General features: G+C 37.6%; 4 protein-coding genes and 1 long non-coding RNA gene across 13 annotated transcripts in view; 2 read left to right on the top strand and 3 right to left on the bottom strand.

The window, feature by feature from the left end:
* Window positions 1-617: 617 nt before the first annotated feature.
* Window positions 618-14,349, bottom strand: LOC114155248 (protein mono-ADP-ribosyltransferase PARP12-like). The gene is made up of 12 exons (XM_028035047.1): window positions 13,926-14,349; window positions 12,933-13,068; window positions 12,572-12,842; window positions 12,297-12,458; window positions 12,027-12,210; window positions 11,600-11,774; window positions 10,321-10,547; window positions 10,119-10,206; window positions 9,829-9,956; window positions 9,524-9,675; window positions 9,170-9,416; window positions 618-1,342 (listed from the first exon to the last, which is right to left on the bottom strand). The coding sequence occupies exons 1-12, from the start codon at window positions 14,246-14,248 to the stop codon at window positions 1,333-1,335; spliced, it is 2,103 nt and encodes a 700-aa protein (XP_027890848.1). The 5' UTR covers window positions 14,249-14,349; the 3' UTR covers window positions 618-1,332.
* Window positions 624-7,224, bottom strand: parp12a (poly (ADP-ribose) polymerase family, member 12a). Its single transcript, XM_028035058.1, has 11 exons — window positions 6,839-7,224; window positions 5,001-5,136; window positions 4,646-4,907; window positions 4,384-4,545; window positions 4,093-4,282; window positions 3,824-3,995; window positions 2,397-2,626; window positions 2,210-2,297; window positions 1,955-2,085; window positions 1,686-1,837; window positions 624-1,589 (listed from the first exon to the last, which is right to left on the bottom strand). The coding sequence occupies exons 1-11, from the start codon at window positions 7,150-7,152 to the stop codon at window positions 1,333-1,335; spliced, it is 2,094 nt and encodes a 697-aa protein (XP_027890859.1). The 5' UTR covers window positions 7,153-7,224; the 3' UTR covers window positions 624-1,332.
* On the top strand, window positions 5,144-25,829 carry LOC114155324 (uncharacterized). The gene is made up of 3 exons (XR_003597718.1): window positions 5,144-6,385; window positions 10,702-10,708; window positions 25,820-25,829. It is a non-coding gene; the product is annotated as an uncharacterized LOC114155324 (long non-coding RNA).
* cfap263 (cilia and flagella associated protein 263) lies at window positions 14,756-19,880 on the top strand. Of its 6 annotated transcripts, none has more exons than XM_028035100.1 (11): window positions 14,756-14,911; window positions 15,438-15,573; window positions 16,302-16,463; window positions 16,540-16,689; window positions 17,089-17,211; window positions 17,645-17,743; window positions 17,854-17,961; window positions 18,392-18,547; window positions 18,749-18,829; window positions 19,562-19,599; window positions 19,696-19,880. In XM_028035100.1, exons 1-9 carry the CDS (start codon window positions 14,841-14,843, stop codon window positions 18,767-18,769), a joined length of 1,026 nt encoding a protein of 341 aa, XP_027890901.1. In that variant the 5' UTR covers window positions 14,756-14,840; the 3' UTR covers window positions 18,770-18,829; window positions 19,562-19,599; window positions 19,696-19,880. The 6 variants fall into 6 exon arrangements, with proteins under 6 accessions (XP_027890901.1, XP_027890898.1, XP_027890922.1 ...); XM_028035097.1 differs by having other exon boundaries at window positions 19,494-19,599; XM_028035121.1 differs by having other exon boundaries at window positions 18,395-18,547; window positions 18,749-19,599.
* srgap1a (SLIT-ROBO Rho GTPase activating protein 1a) overlaps window positions 19,999-27,764 on the bottom strand; it is an 86,127-nt gene continuing 78,361 nt past the window's right edge. For 2 of the 4 annotated variants that reach the window (XM_028035013.1, XM_028035019.1), the window contains exons 21-22: window positions 23,507-23,867; window positions 19,999-22,481 (exon numbers count right to left, since the gene is read on the bottom strand). In XM_028035013.1, the coding sequence (XP_027890814.1) occupies window positions 22,074-22,481; window positions 23,507-23,867 (769 nt within the window). In that variant the 3' untranslated portion in view covers window positions 19,999-22,073. Of the gene's footprint in view, window positions 22,482-23,430; window positions 23,868-27,764 lie in introns of all 4 variants that reach the window. The other 2 variants (XM_028035034.1, XM_028035026.1) reach the window with 2 other exon arrangements.

Here is a 27,764-nt window from a genome sequence, read left to right as displayed (position 1 = left end):
CACTGATGAAGAACTTGATTGTTAATGCTGAGCCAGGAGAAGCACCTAACTCCAACAAGTAATCATATATTCCCAATAGATGTTCGAAGTATTTTTGTCCTTATTCATCATTATTCAATTACATTTGTTTGGTTTTTATCTGTGTTTTAGCCACTGCAATTCTCACTCCCATGACAAATCCAGTGATCCATTGAACAAACGTTTTTCTTTCTCTCTTTCTTCTCGTTCTTTGGGTACTATACTATTTTCTGCAACACAGCTTTATTGTTTGCATGTGAAAAATTGTAAGATGAAGGCAAATCACTAAATAGCATACTAAGGAAACAAACACATAACGACTTACTCAAAAACTGTTTTTATGTTCATCATGATAACTTGAGCAAAAAAAGTGAGAGAAAATCAGCAATTCAATTTTTATTTAACATCTACATATACTAACTGTATACATAGAAAAATATAAAGTTTTTCTCTACGAACATTTGTGGTCAGAATTACAAAAAATATTTCTAATAACAGTTATTGTGAACATATTAAATTCTTTCTACGCTGGACTGGGAAACATGCCTCTCTAAAGGAATATTTTTAACATATTGAAATAAAAAGTGCAAAATAAAAAATCCATGCAGATTGCATTGTCTTTAATTAGCAGCAACTATAAAAATAAATTCTACAAATCTAATACAGATCAAATGTTACTCCATAAATGCCTCCCTCTGATTTACAACATTACAGTCCTCCCCAAAACAGAAAACAACACCCACAGTAAGCACACACCTGTTCATTTGAAGTATTGATGCAGAAAAAAAATAAGTAATTGACCAATTCTGATGCAAACACATAGTCAAGTTTTGCACATGATACACAAGAAATGAAAAGATTCATAGTATAATTATGAAAAACTAAAAGGTTTGCAAATGCATTTAAAAGTGTCCACAGTGTCAGCAAAACATAGTTCCAGAATTAAACTGCTTTGGAGTGAAAAACATAAAGGCTCCATCTCCCTTAGTTTTAGCCCATCTAACCTAATATTGATGAATCACTAAACAGTACTCACTGGTACGAGGTTCAAACATGTACAAGTTGTTATCTTCAATTAAATAAAGAGACCGTGCCCAGAAAAATGCAGAAAACACAGATTAGGATAAAGTGTGCGCTGGAAGGAAAAAAAATATTCTCAACTTCCCATTACAGGTTGTCTAAGTATTTAAAATTGTATTATTTAAAGTGTTTAAATAATCTTCATCCAAACATCACAGCAATCAGTTACACTGTGAAGCATTCTATGCTGGAGTTATTCCCTCAACCCAAATTTTGAGAAAAATATGTTTTGACTTATCTGTATTTGATCAGATACTCTGGATAAATCTGCTGTTTTTCAAAGATCACATATATGCTGGGGTTGCTGGTGGAATTAACACAGCTGTCATAAAGAGCTTTGCTTCCTGCTTTTGGTGGTGGTCGAACATAGTTGCTGCTGCCAGTCGTGGATTCACCTACCAGGACCAGAGCAACAAACATGTTCTTGGTTCGACTCCCTCCAACCCTGGAATATCTGTCTGAGTAGGTTGCATCTCTGGCAAAGTAGCTCCCTAGAAAAAAACATCAGAGAGAGAATAAAGAATAATTAGAAATGTTCTACTTCTAGATTCTGCTTTTGATCAAAACACATATATGTTTTACGATACCTTTGCCATAGGCTGTTCCATGGACGCCACACATCCTCCAGTCAAAGTTTTGCTCACATATGGCATCAACCAGACTCTCATCTGTCCCGTGGAACAAGTACTGCTGATTTACAAGTTTCCCTCCATTCCTCTTCTGCATCTGCTCCTTCTGCCTGCAAATAAAGTACAAAACATAAAACACAAATATTTACCAGTAGTTACTCTTCATAACACCGAAAACCAAGTGGTCCTGCCCACAAAAACATTAAATTAAAGTGCCTGTGATTTACCATTGAAAGACTTTCCACAAGGATGGATTCTGAATCCTCTGGATGCTTTCAATGTTAGCATTAGGCAGGGTGCGCTTGAACAACATCTCAATCATATTGTAATCTGTTGCGGGTTTGGACAGAACCATTAGCTGGTAAAAAAAAAAAAGAGAGAGTCAAATAAAGAGGTGGAGTTATTAGAAATATTGAAAGCAAATCATAGAAAAAAAAATAGCCATAGTGATTTAGAGAAGGTATATGAATAAATAATAATACCTTATATCCTAGATCAGGCAGTGCATTCTTGTCCCAGTGCGATGGGACATTTTCCACAGTGGATGAGTTTGCAGTGTGTGATGTTTCACTGCAGAGAAAATACAGAAATTAGGCATCATCTCAGTGACACTGCAATGTACAAGCATAAACCTTAGAATGGCAAAGAATCCACGCAGGTGTATGTTACCTCTTGAGCTTCTCCCCCACATCTTGAGGTGACACAAAGCGAGGCCTCCTTCGGACATCTCTCTTAGTCTGGTATTGTACATTCTGCTGATACATTTGCTGGGTTCCTGCTGCATCCTTAAAGTGTAAAACATACTTTTGTTTGCCAGCCTGGAAAGAGATCTCCGTTTCTCTGTCGGCCATGTACATATTTTCCAGAGTTTGGGAAGTGATCAAGGAATTTCCAGAATCCTAAAAGAAACACAAAAGCGAAAGAACAATCATGTAAGCATTAAAATATTTGTTTCCTTCAGAAAGCTATTAGGAACACCTATATACACTTGGTCCCAAAAAAACATTGGTAACCAATGAAGAATTAAATTTCATAAAAAGGACAAAACTCTTCAAATTAAGAATGCAGTGGTAGCAGTGTTACATGAATTTATTTTGTGGTATCAGCAATCAACCACCGTCCTCTTTTGTTTTGCTGTGAGAGAAATTTGACTGACAGACACATACAGATAAGCTGTATCTAGAAAAGCTGTAGCTAGAAAAAGAGCTATGTTTGTAGCCAGTGGTTTCGTAGCCGATGGTTAATCTGGTTAATTCCTTGAATTCACATAGTTCAAGGAGTTAACCAGAGATCTAGTGGCATGTCTCAATCTGTTGTATGAGAGACTGGCTCCTCCCTCAGTCTTTTTCCATTTTCACTTCAACAAATAAGAAACACACAGGTGCGTCAACAAGGGATACATTCCACTTCTGTGAGTCTGAACATTTGCTGTTATGAAGTTATGAAGTCTGTTTACAGGGATGACTGAATACTGGGAAGTGAAACGGGTGAAACTAATTGACTGAGAGGGACTAGGACGAGTGAAGCAGAAGACTGAGGCATTTAGTCTCATTAACTAGAGGAATATAAAACAACAAAAACCAAGGACTCAATGATGTGTAAGCCTGAAAAGACAGGCTAACTAAGGGATAATTAAGATATAAATAAAATGTTCATTCATTCCTTTAATCATTTGTCTTTCCTTCTTGCAGTGCAGTACAGTGCAACTTATTCAAGAGTTAACTTATAAATTATTTTTTTTTTACTTTTTAGTTAGATTTAAAGGATAAAGGACAAAGAGTAAACCTTTTGCAGTTAATAGTCTATCACTTTACAGTCAATTTAGGCTAAAATGAACACAATTATTTTACTTCGGCTTCATACTCAGACTTAACTTTGCCCTTTTAATGTCTGTCAAAGCAATTTGAACTTCTGCTTAGACTCAAGAAGACTTGTAACTTCACCAATTTTAATATTTTTGCTAATTCTTTCAGTGACACACTGCAGGACCTCTTTTTAACAGCAGTGTTGATAATTTGAGCTCAACCCTAGCATAGAGTTGAATTTTTGCAGTCATTACATTAATGATATTTAAAAACTGAATTTGATCAACTCACCTGTCCATACTCCACCCATGTCCCATCGTTTTCCTTCCAGTACCACAACCACTCTGTTGTTAAAATGAAGTGTGGGGGCTTTGATACAGATGAGGCAGTGGACAGCCGCCGAACTTGTGATCCTCCAAATGTCATATTTTTGAAGTCCACACAAGGCTCACTTTTTGGTGCACTGCCAAAAGAAAGTAGTTACTCTCAAAGCTTAGCTGAACCAGAACACATATCTTTGGCGTTCAGTTTCACAGGAAGTGAATGAGTAACCATTTTACCTTCGAAAACTGAAAATACTCATAAATGATGAAGCAGGTTTTGGTTGATCTTTGCAGCTCGTCTCACATGATGGATCACAGAATGCTTTCTCAACTTCCTCCATGTTGACCAAGTCCTTCCAGGTCACACCATCCTGGTCTAAAACCTGCCATCTGTAAGGCAGATGCCAGTGGATACGGCTGCATTTCTCTGTGACAAAATCCACAAGAAATGACCGTTCAGAAAGTAACAATTGTGAAAACTCAAGAGTGCTGTAGATGAAAAGCATCAGCTCTCTTATGGGTTGATACCTTTGAAGCTGCAGTGTCTGCGTATAAAGAAGAGGCAGATTTCGTTACGCTCAGCATCAGTTAATGGTTTAGGAGGGCTGGCAGACTTAGTTGGAGATTGAGGTTTGTTTTGAGCAGGTTCACGGGAAGGCTGCTGATGGCTGATTGTCACCTCCGGAAGCACTAAAGTAAAGAATCATTTAAGATATATTATGTAGAATACTGTCTTCAGTTCATGGAAAGAAAAACAATGGAGCACTTTTTTATAAAAGTAACTAATAACCTGATGCAGCAGCTGGTTTCTCTTGTTGACCAGCGATGATGAATTTATTCCTATAGATCTTGTAAAGGTTTTGAATATTTTCCTCACTGAATCCTTGGAAAAGTTTCAGTGCCTGTTGGTCAAAAGTGTGCTTCCTCTTACACGAAGAGCCAAACTTACAGTCTCCCTGCAGAAAGTGCAGGCAGACATGGAGCTTTTTGCAGGTGGCGGCAAACTTGCAGGAGCCAAACTGACCGTCACCCTTGTTGTAATGTGGACAAACCTAAAGAAAAACAGAGGGGATCAAAAGTGTAACATTTTGAGGTAACAAGGCAGATTTATTGCTCATCATCTGACTAAAGTCAACAAGTCCTACCTCAGGAAGCAGAAAAGGATCATTCTGCATTAAGAGCTGCAACAACTGTTTCTCTGTCAAATCATGAAGACCTTTTCTCCTTAAAAGCCGACTGTTGTGGTGAGAGGTGAGACTGTGTGGATTTTTACACTTGTCTCTAAAAACAACAAACAAATGTTATTTTTTGTTTTAATCCATTAAAAATGTAAATTAGAAACATTTTTCTTTTAAGAACTTTAAAAACAAACAATAAGAAGATCAAATCAATCCTAAACTGAACAGGGAGACTGTGAAGATATTAAAATATTGGTGTGATGTGATCATGTTTCTTAGATTGAGTTAGGAGATGGCGGGAGTCTGTAGACTGGTTCATGCCAAAACAAAGCAAATTGCAATAATCCAGTCACAAAGGTATAAAGCAGTCGCAGCTATTTCAATGCTGTTATAATCTAGAAAGATTTTGGCCTTTGCCAGGAGCTCATCCTGATAACATTGTTTGTCAAGTTGAAATTTGAGTAAAGGAGCACACCAAGATTTTTGACTGTGGGAACGCAGCTGAAAGAAGTATTAAGGCCAGTTACTTCCCCTTCCCCAAACACTATATGTTTATTTTTTGTCCTTGTTTAAATATGATAAACACGAGTCAACCTCTGCTTAATACCTGACATTCAAGGAAGTAATAGCTTCATGGCTGATGGAATTTATTGACAGATGCATGTCATCTGCATAGCAGTGAAAGGTCAGGCTGTAGTTATTCTTCACACACAAGCTGTAATATTACTTCTACCAGAGAGGACAGGGAGTTAGGTTAAAATAGATTAACACATTTATTTATTTATCCTTCGTTGAGCAAACATATGTCTTCTACTCCTAATATGACTCAACCCAGTTCAGTTATAAAAAGAAAAACAATTTTACAGTAATTACAGTTCCATCAAAAGTATTCAAGAAAATCTGCAGATAGCAAATACATACACGTAAAATCTTTAGCAAGAAGTAGAAGAAACAGGATAAACTATAGTGTGGTGTACATCCACTGCATTCTAAACCGTGGAGATTCTATTTCTATTCCAACAACAAAATACTATAGCATTTTACTTCTAGTATACTCAAGTTATTTTTCATGACCTTCAGGGGATTGAAAAGAGGCTAAGGCCTCACTCCAATTTAGTAGAGCTCCTCTGGCTGCTTACACATGAGCAAATAACTTATGTGGCAATAATAACTCACACCAGAAAAACTTAAACATATACAAAGCTAAATCAAAACGCCTTAAATTTGTGTGAAAACTGTAGCAAGGCACTGTATTACGCAGTTTTGGAAGGAACACAATGTCTAAGGCAGTTAAACACTGCCCTCTTCTGGACGACATGGTGAAATTATCTGAACACACAAGGGAAAGACGAGTAAAAATATTTTTACGTTTATCTGTCTCTGCTTACTGGTAGACTACTTATTGAGTGCGACTAATAAAGTGTTAGTTTATGAGAAAGCTTTTAGAAGTATTTCCTTGAAAACAAAATCACATGACACACCCATGTCAATGCAATACTCTATTTTTAGCGCCTTGATTGGCAAACTTCCAGATGTTGTTTAGCAAAGCCTTGTTTTCTCATCGGTTTTATATTTAACCAAAAAATGTGCTAAGTACAAATGATCACAGTGCCGTTTGCTTAAAGTGTTAAGGTTTTGCACAAGTCGGCGAAATTTTAAATAAAGTTTCTAGGGAAGTCTGAGAGTAAGTCTTACCTTCATCTAAAAATGAATACATAAAATATAACCCAAAAATATATCGAGCCTATTAAACTGAATTGTATATTGGTTAAAAGAGTAATTACCTACTGTTCAAGTTAACTTACCCGAATGTGCAGCTTCCACCAATAATATACCTGCACAGGTGTAAACCATCACACTGGTTACACTGTCCAGCTTTCATCTGGCAAAGCCTCAGGCTGGTTTTTGCCACTACCAGACTATCAGGCCTGATTAAATAACCGCTGGTGAGCTTCTCTTTTCCTTCTCGTATCGCTATTATTCCGTCGTCAAAAAGAACTGAGCGCAGATCCGCCACCTCAAAGCCGAAATTGCTCTGGGCGAGTTCTAGCAGCTGCTCAAAGTCCAAACATCCGTGGTTGTCACACAGGACCCTAATAATTAAATCCTTAGAAGCCATTCCGAAAGAAGTCTGACCTAACAATGGCTCTTCGACTAGAGCTACAGCTGACCTGACCCAAATACTCACAACACGCCTTCTTTTATGAAGTAAGGAAAACGAAACTTATGACGGGAGGGTGTTTGGTTCTCACTCGGTGATGTATTTTTGCGTAATATTAGAATATTTAACATGGGTTTTCACTTTTTTTGTTGGCAAACAGTTTTATTGAGGAATCAGACATGAAAATTGAAACATCAACAATACAAATTTGTCCTCTTTTTGATGTGAACATAAAACATAAAGACAATACAAAATCAAAACAAAACTAAAGTGATGTAAATAAACAGGGACATTCTCAAGACCCACCCACCTCCCCTTTCCCTGGGACTTGCATCTTATCACACCGAGAATCAAATCAAATTCTCTTCAAATAGAGTTATCAATATATTTCCAAAGGGGTTCAAGTTCTGTTGAATCGCTTTAAGTTATTTGCTAATGAAAACTGTATTCTTTCCAGATGAGAGAGCCTTACCAGTTCCTCCAGCCACAATTTAACCGATGGAACCTCTGATTTTTTCCAGAACATCAACATTAGCTTTTTTCCTATGATAAAGGCATAAGATAATAACTGTTGTTGGCATTTATTAAATTTAGAAAGCTGAACAGAAACGCAGAGTACAATCAGAAGTGGGTCCAGCCTCAACTCTGTATGCAACATATCTGATAAAGTTTTGAATATGCCAGACCAAAATGGGGTTCATTTTGTACACAAAGAGTAATAATGGAGAAGGGTGGCTTCTTCAATATGGCATTTGTCACACAGTGGGGATGTGTTAGGGAAAATTTGATGCAACTTCACCTTACAGTAATGAAGCCTGTGAATGATCGTTTTCACTTTTTTTTTGTTTATTATTAAACACTATATATAATCATAGTGCTTGTCATCTTTACTAAGTGTTTAATAATAAACACTATGATTACAATAGGCCTTCGCAGCACTTTGTGTCACATTTAACGCTACAAGTGAGTCTGCTAACAGTTCATCATGAAGCTCTTTTGAAAATGTTTAATTTCCATGAAGCCAAGGAACAGATACCATTTATACTTTTGTTTGCGATGAAATTGAAGATATCTCAGGGGGATCAAAAGAACACAGGTGTCAGTACTTTCAATTTTTTGAAAGATTAACACTCCTGGAAAAGTTTATTAGCACTTTGGATAGGATAAGTCCATCCTTTTGACACTTTAAACAGCTTGTCTTTAAAAGATTAAGCATAACATTTGTTTCATTTTGATATTAAAATCATCTATATCTTACGAGGTTTGTAAAGGTGTTTAAAGAGATTAACATCTACTAGGTAGGAATAAAAATAATTTGGTTTTTGCAAGAGGATACATGCAGGTTTCAATTTCTCTGTATTAATACTTTCTAAAACACTTTGCTTTTGAAATCCTCTTTTTAAATAACCATTCATGGTATGGTGAATAATAATTAAGCTTCTTCTCTACAATATACGTTTGGCTTCCAGTTCATCTGAAATATGATATTTGTAAAGGCAAGTAAGCTTGTGTTTTCTCCATACATTTTGGTTTGAATGAAAATGTCTTAATTAAGAAAGTTTGTGCATAACTTTCAGGGGGACTTGGGTTATGAAGAGATGGAATACAAGATTGCCCAATGCCCATATACTTGCTACTGCCTACAGCACTAAGGAGCAACAAATTCAAAATTGTGTTTTTGTGATTTCCTGGACAAATTAATATTTACTTAATATTTACAAAAGACTATTTACTTAGGCAAACTCCCGACAGACATGTAGTCACCTAAGGTTATGGAAAAAAAAGAGCTATTGAGCAGTAAGTACAAAATACACAAAGAAAGCCAAACTGCATGCTTTGGACAGAACAAAGATACCCAGCAAAATGTTCCCTTATGTGTATTGGACTTTAGCAAGCTAAAAAGTGTCCCATTTGTATTTATGTTTTATTTCCCTTTAGCAAAAGGGAATTAAAGCATTTGTTTTCTCATCTGTACTTGATTAGATACTCTGGATAAATCTGCTGTTTTTCAAAGACCACAAATATGCTGGGGTCTCTTTCAGAGTCAACGCAGCTGTCATAAAGAGCTTTGCTTCCTGCTTTTGGTGGTGGTCGAACGTAGTTGCTCCTTCCCTTTGTGTATTCACCCACCAGCACTCGAGCAACAAACATGATCTTGTTCAGACTCCCTCGGACTCTAGAATATCTGTCTGAGTAGGAGGCATCTCTGGCAAAGTAGCTCCCTAGAAAGGAAAATAGTAGTTAAAAGTTACAATGCTTTTTCTATTCCTAATTGTAACTTTTCCAACTCTGATTTGATCATTATATCACCAGAATATATTTTTTATACCTCTCCCATAGGCTGTTCCGTGGACGCCACACATCCTCCAGTCAAAGTTTTGATCACAAATGGCGTCGACCAGGCTCTCTTCTGTGCCGTGGAACAAAAGTTTCTCATCCACACGTGTCCCTCCATTCCTCTTCTGCATCTGGTCCTTCTGCCTGAAGTAAAGCACAAGACTTATTATGCAGCACAAAAGTTAAGTGATAAATATGACAAAATGATGAGCAACCATGTAATAACCCTTCTTCTAAAAGCCGTGATACAGGCTTCATCTTTATCACTGGATAGGGCAAGTTTTCAAAGTGTATCACCATTGAAAGACTTTCCACAAAGACGGGTTCTGGATTCTTTGGATGCTTTCAATTCTACTGCAAGGCATGGTGCGTCTGAAATCCTCCTCAATTTTATAATCTGGATCAACTCTGGAGAGGAGCAAGAGCTGAAACATGACAGAAAAATGTCATGTTGGTAAGGTAACATGACCTTACCATGTCATGGAAGGTCATGGAAAGTACATGCCTTGGTAAGGCAAGGGGTACTTGTTTGTTTAATAATGAAATCCGTCAAGCAGAGTCAAATAGAGGCTATACATTAAATATACCTTATAACTCAAATCAGGTAGGGCTTTCTTGTCCCAGTGGGGTGGAATATGTTCAGCTGTGGAGGAGCAGGAGCTGTGTGATGGTCCACTATAAACAAGATCAATAAAAAATTAAATATCCAAATAAATTAAGATTAAAAAAAAATCTTCATACAGTACAAATAACTTGTATAAGCAGGAATTTGACATATGAACACAATACCTCTTGATGTCATTCACATCCTGAGGTGACACAAAGCGAGGCCTCCTTCGGATCTCTCTCTTAGTTTTATATTTTAAATTCTGTTGAAACATTGTCTGGCTTCCTTCATCACCTTTGAAATGCAAGGTGTATTGATGTTTGCCTGCCTGGAAAGTGATCTCTGCATCCTTGTCTGCCAGGTACATTTTCTCCAGAGTTTCAGAAGTCACAGTGGTGTCTCCTCCACCCTGAAAACAACACAAACATAAAAATACATCAAAGTGTAGAATTGACTGAAAATAAAAATGATAGAAATGTAGTGTTCATGCCACATCAGCGACCACTATAAATCAGCTGATAGATAAATAGACATCAAAATCTTGAACTGGTACAAAGTACCAGAAATAAAGTAAAAATAACAATAGATAAAGATAATAGATAAAGACTTGTGATTTTTGATTGGTAATTAGTGGCACAAAAAGTGGGTATGCACTATATGCAACATACTGGGGCGCCGCGCTATAAGGGGCGCCAAAATGATGATAGAAAACGTACTCCTAATTAAGAATGCGCGATCATATTCTTTCATCTGACTCATATTGTCATCTTATGACATGGAGCTACAGATGCTGTCCTCATTCATCGCTATGAATGAATGTGGACAGTCCCTCAAGGGACTTTATCCTTTGTCCAGGATAAAGATGCATTTGAAAAATGCTTTTCAAAGTGGTTGACACACAGCAGGTATGCCATTTCCGTCTATCAAAGAGAGGCTTGTAAATTTTCCGGTTAGATTAAGTTAACAGTAAAATGACAGGTCACTGTTGTCTTGCAGCTGTGTGCTGTGCTATAATGTGTCTGCCTACACCTCAGAAAGTACATAGCTGTGCCTCTGTTGGCAACAGTCTAATGCAACAAATAGGACAGTCTGTTGAGAATAATAAACAGTTCCTAAAGCAAATTATTCTCAATGTTTAATGTTTCACCATCTGCAGCACATATTAGCATCAACAGACAAAGGAGAATTGAAACCCAGTATTGACTGACAGTACCAGATTATGCAATATGGTATTGCAGTTGTCTTAATGTAGTTTTTTTTTCTCTGCAAGTATAATGAGAAATAAGAATATGTCAAATATCACAGTTTGCACTTTAAGGATGAATTAACTGAAACCAAAAGATTTTAAAAGAAATTATTTATAAATGCATACAAGTAGAAAAACGAGAGTTTCTATTTTGTAAAGTCGTCCATTAATCATAATAGTAATACGTAGTTTAACTGCAGTTATATTCCAATCACCTGTCCATACTCAATCCATAAACCATTGTCTTCCTTCCAGTACCAAATCCACTGAGTTGTGAGAATGAAGTGTGGCGGATGTAGGACAGAAGAAGCCGTGGACAGGCGACGAACTGGAGACTCTTTGTAGGTCATCGTTTTAAAGTCAACATGCTGCTTAATGTTAGATGCAGATCTGAAAGGAAAGTAGATTCCGTATATCAGTGATCCCCAACCACCGATCCGCGGACTGGTACCGGCCGCGCAAGAAATAAAAGAACTACTTCCAGATCTTTTATTTTGAAAACCCTAAACCGGATTTTAGCGGTTACGTCTTGCGTGTCAAAATTGAGCCAAAACAACATCGGAGTACTTGCTAGACTCTGTATGTATCACAGAACACTAAACAGCTGCAATCTGAATAGTGAACATTTGTGTCTCTCTTTACCCAAGATTCAGACTCGAGAGAATTCCCAACGTAGACAGCAGTGGATCCCAGCTACTGTTGCAGGTTGGGTCAGAGTATGCCTTTTCAATTTCTTCCATACAAGGCAAGTCCTTCCAAGTAACACCATCTCTGTGTAACACCTCCCATTTGTACGGTAGGTTCCAGTGGACACGCACACATTTCTCTGCAATAGAAAACTCAACTTAGAACATTACATAGGGATTAAATTTACGTCAGGTGTGACGGGTCAGCTCAACCAGCAGCAGGTACCTTTGAAGCTGCAGCTTTTGCGAATATTATAGAGGCAGATCTCATTCCTTTCACCTTCACTGTTAGGTTTTGAAGGACCAACAGAGTTGGTGAGGCTTCTAGGACTCATTTGTGGAGGCTGATGGGAAGGCAGCTGATGACTGAATGTCACCTCTGGAAGCACTGCAGGAGATACAAATATACAAGTCATATAATCCTCAAAAAAAAAAAGGAAGGAGAGAAATTATCAAGAGAAAAATTATGTCAAAATTCATAATTTCTTTAAAGAAACTTACCTGGACCAGCAGCAGCTGGAGTCTCGTGCTGTCCACATTGTCCATTGATGATGAATTTATTCCTGTAGATCTTGTAAAGGTTTTGAATATTCTCCTGACTGAATCCTTTGAAAAGCTTCATTCCTTGTTGAACAGTATGGGTTCTCTTGCATCTTGAGCCATACCTACAGTCACCCTGGAGGAAATGCAGGCAGACATGGAGCTTTGTGCAGGAGGTGGTGTATCTGCAGGAGCCAAACGGACCATCACCCTTGTTGTAATGCGGACAGACCTGTAGAAAGTCATTGAAGAGAATAATATTTAAATATGTCAAGCATAATGTCAGATCGTTTTAATTATGATTTTAGTCAGCAATGCCTACCTCAGGAAGCAGGAAAGGATCATTCTGCAGTAAAAGCTGGAAAAGTTGTTTCTCTGTCAAATCCTGAAGACCAAATCTTTGCAAAAGATCAGCGTTGTGTGGAGAAGCCAAACTGTGTGGATTTTTACACTTGGGTCTAAAATGATACAAGGTCTTCCAGTTAAAGAAGTTGCTTGTATTGAATAAACAAATTCATCTAATTAATTAATTCAATCAATCAAAACACATTCTGGGGTTTTCAAACCGAAGCCTGTCTGTCTATCTGTCTATCTTCAGTATCTGTGGTAAATTGTTACTAATTTTCAGCATTAACAGAAACAAGCACTAAATAAATTACTCCATCTGTAATGAGTCGATGTAATTGATGAGTTAAGATGCTTTTCATGGAATAATTGAAAGAAAAATAATTTTTAAATACATTTTCTAATGTACTGAAAATAATCTTTAGGGTTTAAAAAAAAAAAAATTTCTAGTGATTGAATAATGTTAAATGCTTCCAACGTCTGGATGAAATAAAGGGGAAGTTAAATGATTAAAGTTGAAAAACAATTTCAGAAATCATATCATAGTAACTTTTTTATGATGTTGATTCTGCAGTCTATACTGCAAAGGACAATGAGATTGATCCACACATGATGATGTGCAAGTTGCCCAATTAGATGTCACTTTTGGTCGTCTACTAAATCTGACAGTTTAAATGTTTTCATAATTGTACAGGACATTTTTAAAAGATTCAATGTATTGACATAATAATAAAACATTCAACTGTATGTTGTTGTTTTTTATTTCACAAACTTACATTTTCACCAAGTTTAATCTAGTAATGATTTTCTTTAAGGCAATACTGAGTTTCCGTGCCTCTCATTCAATGTCATATATAAGTAAAAGACCTTCGGACTGAGTTTAAGCCGCATCTAATGTATTAACTTAAATAACTCAGAGATGCCACAAGCATTATATTAAAAACAGCTGACATATACAGAAGAAACTTACCCAAAGGTGCAGCCTCCGCAGACAAAATACCTACACAAGTGTAAACCATCACAATGTCCGCATTCCCCAGCTTTTCTCTGGCAAAGCCTCAAACTGGTTTTAGCAACAACCAGACTGTCGGGCCTGATGTTACCCCCAGGAACCCGCTGTCTGCCCTCCCGAATCGCAATTTTACCGTCGTCGAAAAGAACTGAACGGAGGTTCGCTACTTTAACTCCGAAGCTGTTTTGTGCGAGCTTCGCGTTCAGCTGCCTTACCTCTAAACAACCGTCATTATCGCACAGAATCTTGAAAACTAATTTTGAACCACTAGTCGATGCCATCCCGAAAGAAGATGCATCAAATAATCACTCAAGGAAACTGTTTACAGCGGACTTGAGGCAACAACATGGACAGGCCCATTTATAAAGAACTGAAACCGAAACTTATATCGAAACTCTTTTTTTTTTAGGGACAAAAAAAACAAAACAACCGCAAGACTGACGTGTTCCCAAAACTGACCAATTATAATGTTCTTTTTTTTTTAACTTTATTTTTATTTATTTTTAACAACACATGTTCACAGTTACATTCTTCCGTCTCTTACTGACATTTGTCATCTGCATTACAACTTGGCAACAGATGAGACAGTAGGTGTTCTTAACAAATGTAATAATGATTACAACAATGTTCTTTTTTTAAGATGAAAATCGTCTGGTGTGAGAGAACAGCGTAAAAAAAACAATAAAATTATTTTCGCTTTACATAATACTTGTCAATCTGAAAGTCGAGACCAAATTCAAAACGTGAATCTTTAATTGGGATCTTTACGTCAGTACGTCAGTGCGTGAAGTCAACATAGCTAAGCTACGTGAAGTCATAGCAACCACTGTTTAAATGCTTTCTTTCCTAGCAACCTAGTAGGAAAAGCTCTTGATGGAAGTAAAAGAACAATATCCAGTAAATAAACCGACAGAACTTCTTCACAACCAAGTTAAAGAACTGAGGTAAAAATATAAAATATTTAGAAGATCTTGGCAAGTTACAGTTTAAGTGTTTGACGTACCAGTTTTATGTCTTTACCTGTTGACTGCTAATTCTTAGATAGCAGGGTTTTATGCTTATCTAATAGTAAAAATATTAAAAACATGCTTAGAAAACGGTAATCACTTCTTTATCTACTTTGAACGCTTTTACAAAAGTGTTACTTGCCAACACAGTCACAGTAAAGTAAGCTGTGTAAAGCTTTTACTTTAGAGAAGTGACTTCAATGTTAAGCCAACTTTCACCACATTGCACACTTGAGTTATGCCAATTATATTTCAATACTTTTCTATATACACATACAGGACTTTATTTTTAAACTTTACTGGTTAAAAAGTAAAGTCCAGCTATTCTTCTTTGCTATAGCGTCTAAGTCACAAGATAAGCAGATTTGTTTACTAATTTTGTTTGTGTTTATGTTATCAACAGAAATCTACCTTGGATATCCAATGTATAATTAAAATAAAGACAATTCCTTCTTTGTCATAGGTGTTCTAATATAGCCCTCCTGGTAGAAAATGACATGTTTGAACGCTTCATTGGTCGTCTGGATCCTCCGAACTTGGAGTCCAAAGCTGGGGGAGAAGGTCTGCAATTAACACAAGGCTCCAACATGGATGGTAGGGTAAGAAAACCCATGCTTTTCATAGAGAAAAAAGCAAATGCATTATGAAAACACAAACCATTAATACAGTACTCGTCTCCACAAGTAGAGCATTAAACCATGGGATCAAGTTTAGCAGAAAGATCCAGAGAGGCCCTCACTTTACCAGTTTTGTGTCTGAGAAACCAAACCCAAATGAGCTGCTGCGTGTCAGAGTCAAACATCACAAGGAATCTCTTCTAATTGAAGGGCTCATGCTATTTCGGCTTATCAGTGACCGAGAGAATACTAGACTGTTTGATTGTACGACTTATTTTTTTACGTGGTAATGTTACAGAGTAGATAAGTTGTTATTTGCTGTAACAAAATCTGTGCGATTATCGATAACATTTGAAAAGACACTGTTTTTGAAGTATGAGAAAGGAATCAAAGTAATTCAACAACACAGAAGCATTCTTTATGCTAAGATGAAACAAATAAAGGCATATAAGACAAGAACATTATAAAGGCACATGAAACAACAAATATTTGATAATAATATATACAATTTACCTAACAGTAGCAAACTGCACTATTCCCAGGAAGTCATAAGTGTATAATCCCATAATTTTACCCGAGTTATTTAAATATAAAAATATGATTTTAGACTTAGGATGGTGTTGCAGTGACCTGCTTGGTTTGCGGAAGTACCACCAAAATCTAAATATGTTGTTGCATTAGACTTTTTATGTTTTTGTGTGTCTCCTCAGGGAGCTGAGAGGAGGCAGAGGCCTCAGTACAATTTATCAGAGCCTCTCCAGCTTCTGACCTTGGGGCAAAAACTTTATGTGGCACAGAGAGAAGCAACTGAGACACAGGCTGATCAGGAAAAACTTAAAGCGTACTACGAGAGAATTCTGGACAACTACAAGGTTACAACAAGCTTTTTCAAACACAAATGAACATTCTTGAGAGACATTTGTTCAGAGGTTCTGCTTTGTTTTCCAGTCTTTCATAAAAGAAGCTGACTTGCGTTCAACTGAGATCAAGAAAGCCAAAAGAGATTTTGAACGCAGATTCTTAAAACCTATGAAAGGCAGTTTTCTGGAAGTAAAGGAGCCAGAGATGGTTCTCCAGCACATTGAAGACAAATCAAAGGTAAAATCGGGCTTCAGTCAGATAATATCAGCACATGCAAGAAAATTATTTGAACAGTTTCTGTATCCTTATACTTGTTTTTGTTTTCCAAAAACAGATGCTCCTACTAGCAAGCAATTTCTACTACTTATTCACATATTTCTGCATTTATAATCTTAACAAAATCACGGTATAACAGCTGGTAAAAAAGCCGTGCAAACTGACTTTTGTACTAATTGTGCACCTTTCTCTGTATATGACAAAATGTCAGGAATATTACCATTAATAATAATACCATACCATTCGCTTTCATTTAATTTGTTTTGCTTTTTTAATCCTTATTTATTATTTTCTCAAATATCTATCTCTATTTTGCTTCAATAATCAAGTTCTTGCAAATACTAAAATGAACTATAACAGGTCACCCAGCTAGAAAAGTTTCACCAGAAGAATCAGGCATTGAGAGTCCAAGTGATGAAGCTCCTGCAGCAGCTCCAACAGAAAAAAGAGATGAAAAAAGCAGAGTTTGTGGTGGAGGAAGAAGTGAGTATATTAAAGCAGAAGTGGAAAAGGTTGTATTTGTGTCCCAAGACTTGAATCCCTTGAATAAAGGTTGTTCTTTAGCTCTTATCTTCTTTCTATACATCATACTTTCCCTGTGTCTATCCTTCCTTTGTTTTGTCCTCCTGTGCTTGTTCTAGCGATTATCTTTCTCCCTATTCTTCCTTCCTTTTTTCTGTCTGTTCTTTGTGGTGCCCTTCCATCCCTCTCTCCCATGTATCTTTTCTTATATTTTAAAATTAACAAAAGTAACTGGTAACTGTTGAGTCTGGAAAAAGCTGAAATATTTACACGAGAAATGTGAAGAAACTCTGAACATGTCACGTATCAAAAGATGTAAGAAGGCCTCAAGTTGATTAAATTATTGCATAACTTTTGCTTGTTGGAAAATAATTTAGATGTTTCTGTCCAATAGATATTTTTCCAGGAGTACGATGAACCCCGAATGGACAAAAGCCTAAATGAACTTAAACACAACAGTTCTAAAGTTCAGCGCCTCCTTAGTTCACACAAGGTAACTTTATGTGAAAAGGTGCCATCTGCTTTATGTGTAAAATAGAACATTTTAACAGTAACATTTACCTTTATTGTCAAATCTGCATCTGTTTGTGTATTTGGGAACAGGAGAAGCTGCAGAGTTCAACACTGGAGTCCACAGAGCTGAGCAATGAAATCACTAAAAGAAAGGAACTGCTTGCAAAACTTGAGGATCAGATAAAACGTGCAAAGAAGGTTGTTAAAAAATAATCACACTTGAAGAACTGAAATCTTGAAGCCGTATTGAATAAATTGGCTTATGTATTCGGATAAGATTCGTTTGTTAAACTAAAAGTACCTTTTGAAAGAAAAAAAAACAAACAGTCCTTGAATAGGTATTAGACATGCTTTTCATTAAGCCCAAAATTTCATTTGAATTAATCTATATAACATAGTTAAGTTTATAAATTGAGTTAGTGAAATATTTGAACTTTTCAATAATACTCTAATTTAAAGAATATGACTGTAAAACCCAGCAACTATGAAGTGACGTATTTTTGTAGCAGTTGAAGTTGAAAACGAAATACTTTTGATAAATTTTTGATTCTTTTGAAATCAAACAAAATTCACTCTTTTGTTAATTAGTATAAAAATATATTCTTTTTGACTTCTTTCCTTCCTTTAGAAGAGTTTAAAGGCAGAGGGGCTCAACCAATTCCTGTGCAAAGAGCTTACAGATTATCACGCTCCTGATATCAGCGAGTATTTTTTCACCACGGAAAAGCACAAGAAGCTGCTACAAAGCATTCACCATTGGGAGAGAAAAGTTGGGATTGCTGAGGTAAATATATTTTAGCCCTACCCGGCTTTACCATGACTCCCAGTAACGATCTGCTGGATCTGTCCCATGCGTAATTAATATAATCAAAATTTTATTTTCAGTACAAAAACATGTCTGACTGGGTGGGTGGAGGAAAGGAAGTTAGGGGAGGGAACTGCTGTGTTACTATGTCCAAAACAACACAGTCTCTGTTTTTACTAGATGGCCTTGAAGACACAGTAGAGAGTGGAGAAGACAGAGAGGCACTCTCGCTCCTTCAAACAGCGCTGAGGCTGGAAGTCGGTATGGCAATCCTCAGATCTCAGTAAAGCTCCCATGCATAGCAGAAGACAGTACTTCAGATAAATGATTATCTAGATAGCAATGAAGTAAAAGTATATCATTAGAAATCACAAAAACGTGATACTTTTTCAAAGCTGATTTTACCAGCCAGGATAAGTTGCTTAAAAACAATGCAAGGATATGAAGATCTAACTTTTTGTGTCTTTTCTTTTAAATTCAAATGTAGTTTTCCCACAAAGAAACGATCATGAAAAATATAATTGTAGAATTTATATTTAGAATCTTGTTCAAATTTTCGAGATTGTCAATTGGAAGCCAAATGTTTATCTCATGTGGTCGTCTCACCTTTCCAATTTCACTGAAGAGTATATGGATATATTCATGTTATCGTCCTTATTTAAAAAAAATACAATTAAAGCTTTTGCTGTAATACTCCTAAGGTATTGTTAGAATAATTATGTTTTATCATTCTTACATAAGTAGTTACTATTTTGTTTTTCATTTAAAGGTTTAGTATTCACACCCCAGGGAGGAAGAATCTGTTAAACCGTGTGAAAGACAAACTTTGCTTTTTCCCTAAACCTTGAAGCTGCAGCTGCTTTCTAATCTAGGGATCCTCCTTAAAGGGCCTGTGTGTTAGTTTATGTGTTCTTCCTTGTTTCAGAATAGCCATTCTTTGATTTATCACTCTCCCACATTTCACTCTCGACTCCCTTCTTTCTCCTGCTTAAGAAAAAGACGGGATCTGCTGCAGGAAGTCAGAACGCATGGTAAACACCTTGAAGAAGTGGTTTGCTATGTTTTCTCCTGCAGGAGCTTGGTTGAAAACTCATAAATGTTATCTGTGGTTCTTTCTTTGTATTTAGGTAAACAAAATACCTATCAGGGATAGAAGAAATTATTCAGGCTTCTGGAAACAATGGAGCAAGTGTCTACAGGCTGATATGATGCCTACATGTTTTGTTAAATCTAAACATCACATTTAACAAATGTTTTGTTAAATCTTTGCAGATATCTTAATTGAATTAAAAATATGTGCGACAAACACGTTTTATTTTTGTATGTCTTGATGTTTGTGTCTGACCTGTGCAAATACTCCCCAAGTCATGTCCTATAAATGCACTGAAAGTATTTAAGATAAAAGTAAATAAATACAAATTCACCTCAGATTCGACAAACTATTTTCTTTATTAAAAAAAAATCCTCCATTGAAAGAACTTTAGATGTTGTGATGTTACATGCCATATTTACAGGTATATACATAAAAGTGCAATGTCACAATGTGTAAGCCGGTTAATATTATATCTGCCATAGAGCTGTTTGGGAAACTAAGTCTTAATCCATTTCTACTTGCTACACTGCATTTATTGAAAACTGCAGCATCTAAGTTGAAAACACAACAGGACAGAATGTCTAAAGTTCCATTTAAACATTTTCAAAGGCACTTTTCACAAGTACATACTACTGATGTACAGAACAGACTAGTTTAAAGTTTACAGACAGCTTAACAGAATCTTGTTGCTGATCTTGTTACATTGTGATCAGAAAAAACAAAACACACACACCGACAACTGGCTTCATACTGATACCTACGTCTTCTACAACATAGGCGCCGAGTGATTTTAACCCTCCAAAATCAAACAGAAAACAAAAACGATTATAAAAATAATGAAATCATTAATTCAGAAATTAACTTTTGATCCATTCACACACATTTTTTAGTCAAGTCAAAGATGGTGTAAACTTGCTATTAGAGAGCATTTCCTATTCTTGCAAACCAGCTTTGATCCGTGTATAATAACATACAAATGACGTGGACCCAGCGATTGTTTCTATATTACAGAGGCTGGAACATACAGAACTTCTAGAGTCTGGCACAAACAAATTTCTGAGGCTATTTCATCTTAGAAATTATTGTTCAGGAGCAAAGCAATGTGCAGTCTTTTCTTTTTTTTTTTTTTCTTGTTCCATGTCATTTAGTTGAACTCATAAATCTGCACAGAAGTAATAATACCAGTCCAAATGAAGTAGCAACAACAACAACAAAAGCAATAGATAACATGCTCACCTGAACAGAACAGACTGTAAGGCTCAAACTGTTGGCCTCCCTCACAGACAGAAGCAAGATGAGGAGGGTGGCTGTATGACGAGGCTTTCACACTAACAGTCATAAGGTCCATGGCTACCGGCAGAAACTCGGGCAAAGATGCTGCCTTAAGTCTAAACACATCAGTGAATGTGGAGGTTCAACATCCATGCTTTCACTTATACACAAGTCTTTGGGTAGATAAAGCCAAGGCATACAGAAGGCTATGACATGTGGTCCACACTGTGTGATAAAATGTTTGAAGTCATCGCTCACACTCAGGGTTGACACATATACAAAGGCATACTTACAGTTTTAGGTATAGATGCAGAAATTGGAAGCATACAGGTTCACAACAAAGTAGTGGTTTTATCCAGTTCTTCCATCTTTCTTCTTGCTTGATACAATAAAGTTTCATCAATCTGAGTGAGCACAGAAAAGAGGCGTAATCTACACCTCTGTGTAAGACAACTGGTCATACACCTTGGAGAAAATAAAATGAAAAAAAGCTGCGGTTTACATGCTACCGAAAGGAAGGGTACAAGTTTCAATAAACTTTTCATTTATTAACAGAGTACCGTTAATAAATAAGTTGCGGAGCCACACGTTGGCAACCTTTTAAGCAGTTTATTGTCCAGCACCGTTTTAACATCAGAAAGTTAAAATCAGTTACATTTCCAGTTTAGCCTGTAAAACCGTTGGTGGGATTCACGTCTTCAAGGGCACTCCCAGGTACGGACAGAAATAATCCTCTTGTTTTAGCCAATGTGGTCACTGCAGTTCTCTCTTCAGGCTTCTCTACAAGTAACTTGCTTTAGTTCTTTGTTACTTGTAAACCAAACTAAATCTAAATTCCCAAGGAAGATGCTGTGATTTGTTGTTCAAATTCATTTTTAATAACCTTATACTGTAAGGTAGATGGTAACCTAAGCATATTAACATAAAACTGCATGTTACTGACGCAAACAATTTGCTTGGATAACAAATGTACATTGCAACTACAACTTATAATTGGAAAGGTTACAAAGATCTCTTGGATCTTGTCCTCTTCTTTTCTGTGTATTGACGACACAGGTGAAAGTTCAGACAGAGACTCCCAGGAATTGGGTGAGAGTTTTGCTTTCCATCTCTTTTTTAAAAATTATTATTTCCCAGAGCTTACATGGTACAGGATTTATCTAGAGGGTCCTGAGCAGACCCAGCAGGAGGCTGCGGGGCCTGATTGGACTTAGGCATGACCATTGGTTTGGGCCTCAAAGCAGGAGGTTTCAGCTGCACTCCCATGCGTGGCGCCACCATGGGCTTGAAGGTGCTCATGGCCTCACTGGAGGAGCTGGTGCTGCGGCGGATTGGTGGCTCAGTGTTGGCCGTCGACCTCAGCATGACGCCGTGGATAGGGCTCAGGGACTCGTTTGAACTTGCCATAGTGGGACCGCCTCCGCCGCTGCCGGCGGTCTGCCGCTGCTCCAGGGTGTCCAGCACAACGTCAGGGGCGTGCTTAGCTGAGCTCTGCCGCTCCAGCTCACGCAGCTCATTAAGGGCAGTGTTCATTGTTTCCTCTATGTCCTGCAACACACAAAGAGTGGAAGAGAGGTGAGGACTTTGGAGAGAACCAGAAGAGAAACAGAATCTATACATCAAAACCTAAAAGCTATCTGTAGGATAATTCTAACTTACAAAGGAGAAAGTTAAAGTGTTCATAGACAAAATATGATTGAAACAGAAACGGCTGGCATATGAACAAAAACATATTTTGAAGGCCAAATGTTAACAAATTTTAGAACAAGAAACCTAAACATTTTGAAGATATGGTAAATTAGATTATGACTTTCCACTAGAAGTCATAATATTTTAGTGAAATCCATGGGGAAGGTGTTAGTATATTAGACCTCCAAGCTACTACTACTAATTCTTCTGACTTTCTCCTGCTTTATGCTCATGTATTTTCTTTTTGCTTTTCATTATATGTTTTCAATATTGTAGATGGAAATGGATTTAACCTTTGTAAGCTACAAGTATTAACACAGCTGAATAGGAAAACTTTCTAAATAAATAAGGAGAACACCATGAACGCTTTCTACCATGCATGCATAGAGCTAGAGGAAATATCCTGCATGCTGACTTTCTACAATAGGAGATGCAGAGATGATGAATAAAATGATCATCTGAGCATTTTCACAGTAGGCAGGCAGACAGCCTAGCACAAACACAAGAGCTCTTTGTGACCTCAGTAATGGTCTCTGAACTTTACTATAACTGCCATTTATCAATGCACCATTCATATTTATGAATATAGACAAATACACAAACGGAGAAACTCAACTACTGTGTTGAAATGGATATTTTAAGAGATTGCAATGATTTTCATTATTAAGACATAAACTACAGAAATTCTACTGAAGGAGTCCCAATGCCAAGCTGTGCCCCCTGCTGTCTGCCTGTGAAGCTAATAGTTTGCGTGTACGTAGCACACAGACACAGTAGCAGCCAGAGGAAGCAGAAGACAGGGACTGACTATGTTTTTACAGGGCGGGGCAGGGCTTTGATGGTGGAGGGAGCTGCGGTCTGGTCGCCGCTCGTCCCGCGCTGACCTGTGCGATGGTCTCCGGGTCCAGGGGCTTGCCACTGTGGTGGTGATGGCTGTCAGTAAAGCCCGTGTACTGGCCTGAAGAGGTGGAACGACGGATTGGCGGGCTCTCCATCTTCTTCAGGGATTCGTGACGGCTGATGTTGGTCAGGCTGCCGTGGCCGGTGCGCCGCCGCCGCTCTGGGCTGTCCATCGGCATGTGGTTGTGGCTTCGCAGCATGTCCCGTGGGCTGAAGTGGCCCAGAACTGGAGAGCCCATCTCCGGGGTCACTCCATGGCCCTGCTGGGACGAATGCAGCATGCAGTGGACGTTGCTGGGGCGGGCCGGGGGCCGGCGAGTTGGTGGGTCTGATCTTTTTCTATGTCTACATGAGTAGAAGTGAGAGACAGAAAAGAAACAAATCAATAAGTTTAATTGTGGCGTTTTATTTGATATCAAATGTGACATCATCAAAATAAAAACAGACTCGAATTTATCCCCTCTGTTACTTCATCCAGTGACCTTGCCTTGTAACATTAAAATGTTTTGGTTAAGGTTTATGGAATCTTTCTAACCCATTAATCTCACTTTGTAGTACTCCCCTCTGTTCTCTACTAAGGTTGTTTTACAGAGGGGGCAGAGCGAGCCTGGATGTTAGCCAGAGGAGGGACGTCTGGTGTTCATCAGAGCACTAAAACACGCTCCATGGAAGAAGCTGCAGCTGCTGAAGCAGTACGTCTGTCCTCTGTCTGAACCTGGACCAGCTTACGCAAAACAACACTTATTCTAACAGGCTTGTATTTGTAATACAGAGACGGAGAGCTGGGCCTGTTCCTTTATACTCCCACCACAATGCATGAGGTGGCAACAATTTTACATCTTCTCCCTGGAGACATTTGAAATACCTCATAAAAGGCAGAAATTGCAACACATTCAACCAAGTGTAGAAGTTAGCTTACCATTTTTATAACCTGTAACAGAGAAATATTCAGTAGTAGCTGTTATATTTAATTTGATGTAATTCTAACTATAGAAGACATTAAAAACTGAATCTACATTTCTATTTTAAAACTGTTAATATTATTATACAGACTTTGGCAGTTAGTATTGTATTCCCTGAAAAGGTCGCAAATGAAAATATTACATCCATGATATCTGGAAACTGGAGTTTATAGGATCAATAATTTCAATTTGTCCCCCGTGATGAACAAGAGGTGAATTACTCAGCCGCTAATCACTTCTCCAAGACAAATAGCTTCAATTTGAGGGTTTACATCTGCCTAACGAGCGCTGTCTGAGCCATAATCATTAGGATTTAGAAGCAGCTTCATCACTCTGCTACACAAGAAGCAATAATAAGGATGGAAGTAAAGGACACGAGGGCTTTGAGAAAGAAGATTTGAACTCTAGCTGGAAAGCAAAAGTTTGGCAATATGTTTGCAAAACTGCATAATTTATAGACATGATTTGAGAAGTGGTTTTTGGGGGGTTCAAATATAACCTGTTTGGATCCCCTCCAAACCACAAAGGCTGCATACCCCAACTAACATTTGAAAAAAATGTCCCTTTGCAAATTGTGCAGAGAACCCACACTTTACTAAAAAGCTTCTGATCTGAAGTATGGCAGTCATATTAATCTGCTTGTTGTCCCGGCACACATGCTGCTTTTAACATAGTCCACACATTTACAAGGTTGAGGTCAAGGCCATTTCAGAAGCAAAACACCTGTACAAACCCTGTGCATACCGACATAATTTATAGCTGCTAGATTCTTCTTAGGCTTGAAAGTTTCCCTTTGACTCTTACTAACGTACTCCTTCCCATTCTTACCAGATGGCTCCATCTGTTCTCGACTGATCATTTCGCCAGAAAGTTTTTGGCTTATCTAGGTTGGTATCTGGAAATTTCAATCAGGCTATAAAGAGTTGATTTTGGAGCATGCACTTCTTTCTTGGTGAGCGCTCGCTATTGCCCTGTTGATCCTAAACTGGCTTCCACAGAGAACAGTAATACTGACATACCAGCAGTTTGCAGTCCATGCTTGATTTTAGCCTTGGTGGATGCTGGGTTGTTGTTGAACAATGCAATTGATTACTGCCATCTGACGGTGAGCTTTTCAGTGATTTAAGCCTGGACATAGTTGGGTGTTTCAACAGAACAAAAATCAGAAAAAGGGTTCTGGAAATGGATAAAGGAGCCTAACAATGCTTCAGAAATGTCCCTGGTGTCAAACCTTTTGGAAATGTATGGACTATGCTTAAAAGCAGGATTCATTCCAAAAAAGAACCAATTAAAATTACCTCTCCCATTTCAAATAAGAAGGTAAAATCCATCAAGCATCTTTCTTTATTCAACTTGCTATAGGGCAATGATACAAAAATCAGTGCTTTATGTAGTTAACCCCATTTGAATGAAATAACATTTGCAATAAATCAAAACTACTGCATTCAATCATTATTGAAGACAATAAATGTTATAAAAACAGTTTAAATAAACCATTAAAAGTGCCAAATTAATATGGCTTTCATGGCCCATCTGTTTTCTGACTGCAGTAAGGATTTTAGAGTAAACAAGTGTAGGAACAAGTCAGAAACAGCAGGTGGAGCAGTGTACATTCATATAAATAGTCTTCTACTGGGACAAAGTGTACACTTATTTTACAAGCTGTCTTCAAACTGACAGTTCACATACTGCCCATTGTTGCTTTTAGTAGTAAAGAGATTTAGATCACAAAACAATCTACAAGTCTTTCATCAAATCTATAAACTGACAGATCGCTTTGGTCACACAATTTTGACCTCTTCTCCATCAATAGGACCTTTTAGAGATCCATCAGGGAGGTGTGCTGTTGGGAAAGGAGATTCTCTAAAGGGGGTAAATTAATTATTCAAAATTTAAGGATTTACTGGAAAGTGAGGAGGGGTGATGACAAGAGGAATGGAAAGATATGGTTATCACCTGAACCAAAGTGACAGGAAGGGTGTTGTAGACGGGACCACAGACAGGAACATTAAAGCTAAAAGGATGACTTATTCAGTCATATCCTTTAACTGCACACCAGCAGCTGCAGGGCTGCAAATATTGGCAGCATGAATCATCAACATTTCAACAGTGAGGAAGAGGGAGTGAGTATGGCTGAGAATAATATAGCAGTTGTTCATGTATTCGGAAAAAGCAGGAACTAGTCAGACGCTTCAAGGTCACTGAATCCAGCCGCAGATACGCACTAAACGGGGGAAGAGAGAGGAAGACTAAATACTGACCAGGAAACACGGCCAAAAAGAGACTTGAGGTGTGATTGGATATGTGCGTGTCATTCCTTTTGGGGGAGATTCCTCCGGGTGAATGAATGAAATGATTTGCAATTACTCCTGCAATATAAGAGGAACTGTCTGGACAGGGACGGTTAGGAAAAAAGCCATGGGTCAAGTTGAGTTCACTGTGATTAGGCTTAGGGAGGTCAGGTGAGGATAAACAATGACACAAGGAGGATCAGGTGCATTCTCTCCAACACTTTCTAATCCAATAAGATATAAACATTTGTTAACAGAGTCTTGGTTGGTGTATCTGTTTTTTAAATTACAAGTTTTAGTCACACTTATGAGGAACTGTGGGCCCAGTAAACAGTGTTATACTTTAAAGATATTTTTCAGCCATATTTTTACCAACTGTACGCCGACAATGAAGTTCACAGCTGAGTAATGAAGTATGGATTCTCACTGAAGGATTTTACAAAATACACAATGAATTTTGAAACTGAATAAAAAATATTCTGAATCTGCTTTGCATGTATTTAAGTCGATGAGATCACAAAAGGCACAAGAATCAAGTCGATAAGCTTGCATTAACAAACTAAAGCGAACAAGCGACTTGACACATTTCAGCTAAGAAGCTAAAGCCTTTTAGTTGCATCTGATCTGCAAGCTGTTCAGGTTTACATGTCTGACCTCATGAACCAATGAAGATGTGGAAGTAAAAGCTGGAGCAAACTGAGGATGACAATAAAATGTAACAAATCTGTATAAGTCACTGTTCAAATTATTCCACATTGGTTGCTGTGCATATTGAACAATTGCCAAGAGGGTAAATGTCATATTTTGCTTATATCTGAACTGCTTCTTGGTTTCTGACTCCTAAGTGATAGGATTATTTTTCTGAATTCTTCCCTCTAGTGTTGAGTGGAATGATGAAGACGGTATCAGAGTTGAAAAAAGTGTCTGGTACAACTAAATAAAAGACAAACTGTTAGATGATTTGTAACAATCTCGATGAAAGCAACAAG

This window comes from Xiphophorus couchianus, chromosome 2 (genome assembly GCF_001444195.1).
Source record: "Xiphophorus couchianus chromosome 2, X_couchianus-1.0, whole genome shotgun sequence".
Lineage (NCBI taxonomy): Eukaryota > Metazoa > Chordata > Actinopteri > Cyprinodontiformes > Poeciliidae > Xiphophorus > Xiphophorus couchianus.
The sequence above is the reverse complement of the archived record's forward strand: the minus strand, read 5'-3'. Positions and strand labels throughout refer to the sequence as shown.